Source organism: Mixophyes fleayi, chromosome 4 (genome assembly GCF_038048845.1).
Source record: "Mixophyes fleayi isolate aMixFle1 chromosome 4, aMixFle1.hap1, whole genome shotgun sequence".
NCBI lineage: Eukaryota > Metazoa > Chordata > Amphibia > Anura > Limnodynastidae > Mixophyes > Mixophyes fleayi.
In genome coordinates this window covers 166,954,525-166,957,414 of record NC_134405.1, presented here as the reverse complement: position 1 = coordinate 166,957,414, position 2,890 = coordinate 166,954,525, and the positions used below count along the sequence as shown (strand labels likewise).

The following is a 2,890-nucleotide window of genomic DNA, read 5'->3' as shown; positions in this document are numbered from 1 at the left end:
GCTCAAAAGCATTGATTTTTAATCAAAATAGCAAAACAAAACCAAACAAAACCAAAACCAAAACCAAAACACGCAAGGGCGGTTTTGCAAAACTAAAACCAGAACCAAAACAAAAAGGTAATCCAGATCCAAAACCAAAAACAAAACCAAAACATGGGGGTCAGTGAGCATCTCTAGTATCAATGCTCCACTATTGTGAACTTGCAGGGTATAGAGCAGTGAAATATGGTACCATGGAAGGCACAAGGGGACCCAGTGGATCCTGCAAACTGCATTCCATTAAGATTTTAGGTTTTGGGTGCAGATTGATTTACAAAAAGGGCTCATCCTCTTGTGGTGTGTTTCCACCGCAGGCAGCATGGAAGTTAGACAATCTGTTGATTTCCTTTTGAACTTCTATACATGTTTATTATATATACATATTTATTCTGGCTCCATCTACACAAGTGTATTTAGCGTCAGGGGAGAGCAGTGCCAGTGTCACTTAGGGTTTTTTTATATTTGCTTGTTTGTTTCTTTATTTTGACATCATAGTTTAATATATATCTGGCTGCCATGTTGGTTTATGGATTAATCTAAAACATGAAACAATTTATATGAATATTTTACCAAAAGAGCTAACCATGAAATGACTGTAGTGTGCGTTCAGATGACCACCTTCAATAAAATGATTCATAGGCCATTCAAAGATTAAGCAAGAAATGTAATTACAACACAACACACTGTTTCTCATATATACATATAAATTTACTGATTTAGAAAAAACAAAAACAATTCTATGTTTATACCGTTTTGTGACTCTAATAATCTTTTTTTAAAAAAAAAAATCACAGGAAATGCTGCTATTCGGAATCCTCTGTGTTCCTGTGGCAAAGGTCCATATTTTGTCTAATCTTGTGGAGTCTTTCGAACAGGTGGTGAATTCTTCCACTCTGTTGTTTGGACTGTGACTCCACTATATCAGCTATGCTGTCATCATAGGTATTACTACAGGTGAAGATAATAGTGAGAATATTGTTATATATAATAGCATAAATAAACAGCTCATATAATCCTCTATACAGAAACCTGACTCTGTCTGTCCCTCAAAATAGCATTATTGAGTATTATTTCTAGTTTTGTGTGTTATAAGCTACCTGTTAGTGTGTCTAGTGTCCAATTTTTCACAAAGTGCACAGTTAGGGTCATTGTCCAAAGTACCCTAAAAGCTTTCCTTCTATTCAGATGCTTTTCTGTGATCATTTCACTGTGTTAACTCTGAACACATTTTTTGTACTTCATGTTGAGCCCTTAGTTAGCTCGCCTATAACTGAGGAACGTAAACGATCTGTCTTATTATTATTTATATACAGCTGTTGTCACTTGAAATGTATTGATTTATATGTTATTATTGTTTATATATGATCTGACCTATGAACTCTCTTTATCATGCGGACAGCAGAGCACCAGTGAACGGGTGCGGTACACCTGCTACTGGTGTGTGCTGCAGTGTTTGGAGGGGAAGGGATATTAGTAAAGGACATCTTGTGCTTTACATCGCTATGTAACCCTCTGGGAGAGTGGCCATGCCCCCATCATGACGTCACCATGCCCTTATTATGATGTGACCACGCCCCCTGTCCTGATGCTTGGTACTGAAATGTTGGGAGAAATGCTATAGGTATGATGACATATTAATTACATATTTATATCAGGAACACACCTGTATGAACGCACATGTTATATTAAGCAGTACGATGCTCTTACTTTATACAGACTTATTTTAATATACTAAACTTTTTTCCCTTGTTGCTCTGGTATTTCTATGCATATAGAATTGTGATCTCTATAAAAGCTGTGCAGTGTTATGATGTTAGTGTTACTCACTCTTGTGGAGAGACTGTAGCAGAACGTCTCCGGAAGAATCTCCTAAGTTGTGCCATTGTCTTGTGGATTCTGGAGATATGACTATTAGGGACTTTTCCTTCATCCTCCTGTCCTTTAATTATCTCCTCTTGTTCTTCAACATCCCTTTCTTTCTCCAATAGTGGTGCTTCCTTCTCTTCACTAATAAACAGTTCCTCATTTCCTTTCATTGCCTCCTCCTCTTCTTTAATGTTATTTTCTATTACCAGAGGTAGTGTGTTCTCCATCTGACCATCAAATACATCATCCTCTTCCTCATTTACTTTCATTACCTCCTCCTCTTCTCCAATATCTTTTTCTTTCCCAATAGGAGTTGTGTAGTTTTCCTGATCACTAGACAGTTTTTCATCTTTATTATTGTCTTTCATTACCTCTTCCTCTTCCTTTTCCATAGGTATTATAGACACCTTAAGACCATCAACATTGATATCTTCCTCATTTTCTGTATTACTCTTATTCTCATTTTCTTCAACATTTTCTGTTTTATCCATAGGTTGTTGACTGCTTTAAAAAAGAGGTCACACAGTAAATTTCCCAGATTATATTATGTATTATTATTCTGTATATTATGTATTGTATTTGTGTCTTGTATTTTTTAAGTGATAATGCATTTTGTGTCAATAACAAATTTACATTAAAGAAAAGTTAAATAATTCATAAACTTACATCTCATCTGTAAAATATCCTGCAAAGAGAAAAACAAAAATGTAGTATATACATATGTAATCCACACATATACACACACATATTTGCACACACACAAAAGGTTAATGTAACCTTCAAGGCTTTACCTTTAATAAAATTGCCGTTTTAAATAATGACGGCAAACTGCAGATTGATATATATTTACCAAAAAGTGTATGCTTTGTCCTAAAGTACATTACAATGTATACATTCTATTTTGTGTTACTTTTTTTCTAGTTTTCTAGTAAACCCTAGCTACAATGATAGTTTTGAATGCATCTTTAGGATAAAAAAAACTAGT

General features: G+C 34.9%; 1 protein-coding gene across 1 annotated transcript; it reads right to left on the bottom strand.

Moving 5' to 3' along the window:
- Positions 1-816: 816 nt before the first annotated feature.
- On the bottom strand, positions 817-2,403 carry LOC142150012 (uncharacterized). Its single transcript, XM_075205279.1, has 2 exons — positions 1,867-2,403; positions 817-987 (listed from the first exon to the last, which is right to left on the bottom strand). The coding sequence occupies exons 1-2, from the start codon at positions 2,394-2,396 to the stop codon at positions 843-845; spliced, it is 675 nt and encodes a 224-aa protein (XP_075061380.1). The 5' UTR covers positions 2,397-2,403; the 3' UTR covers positions 817-842.
- Positions 2,404-2,890: the final 487 nt, after the last annotated feature.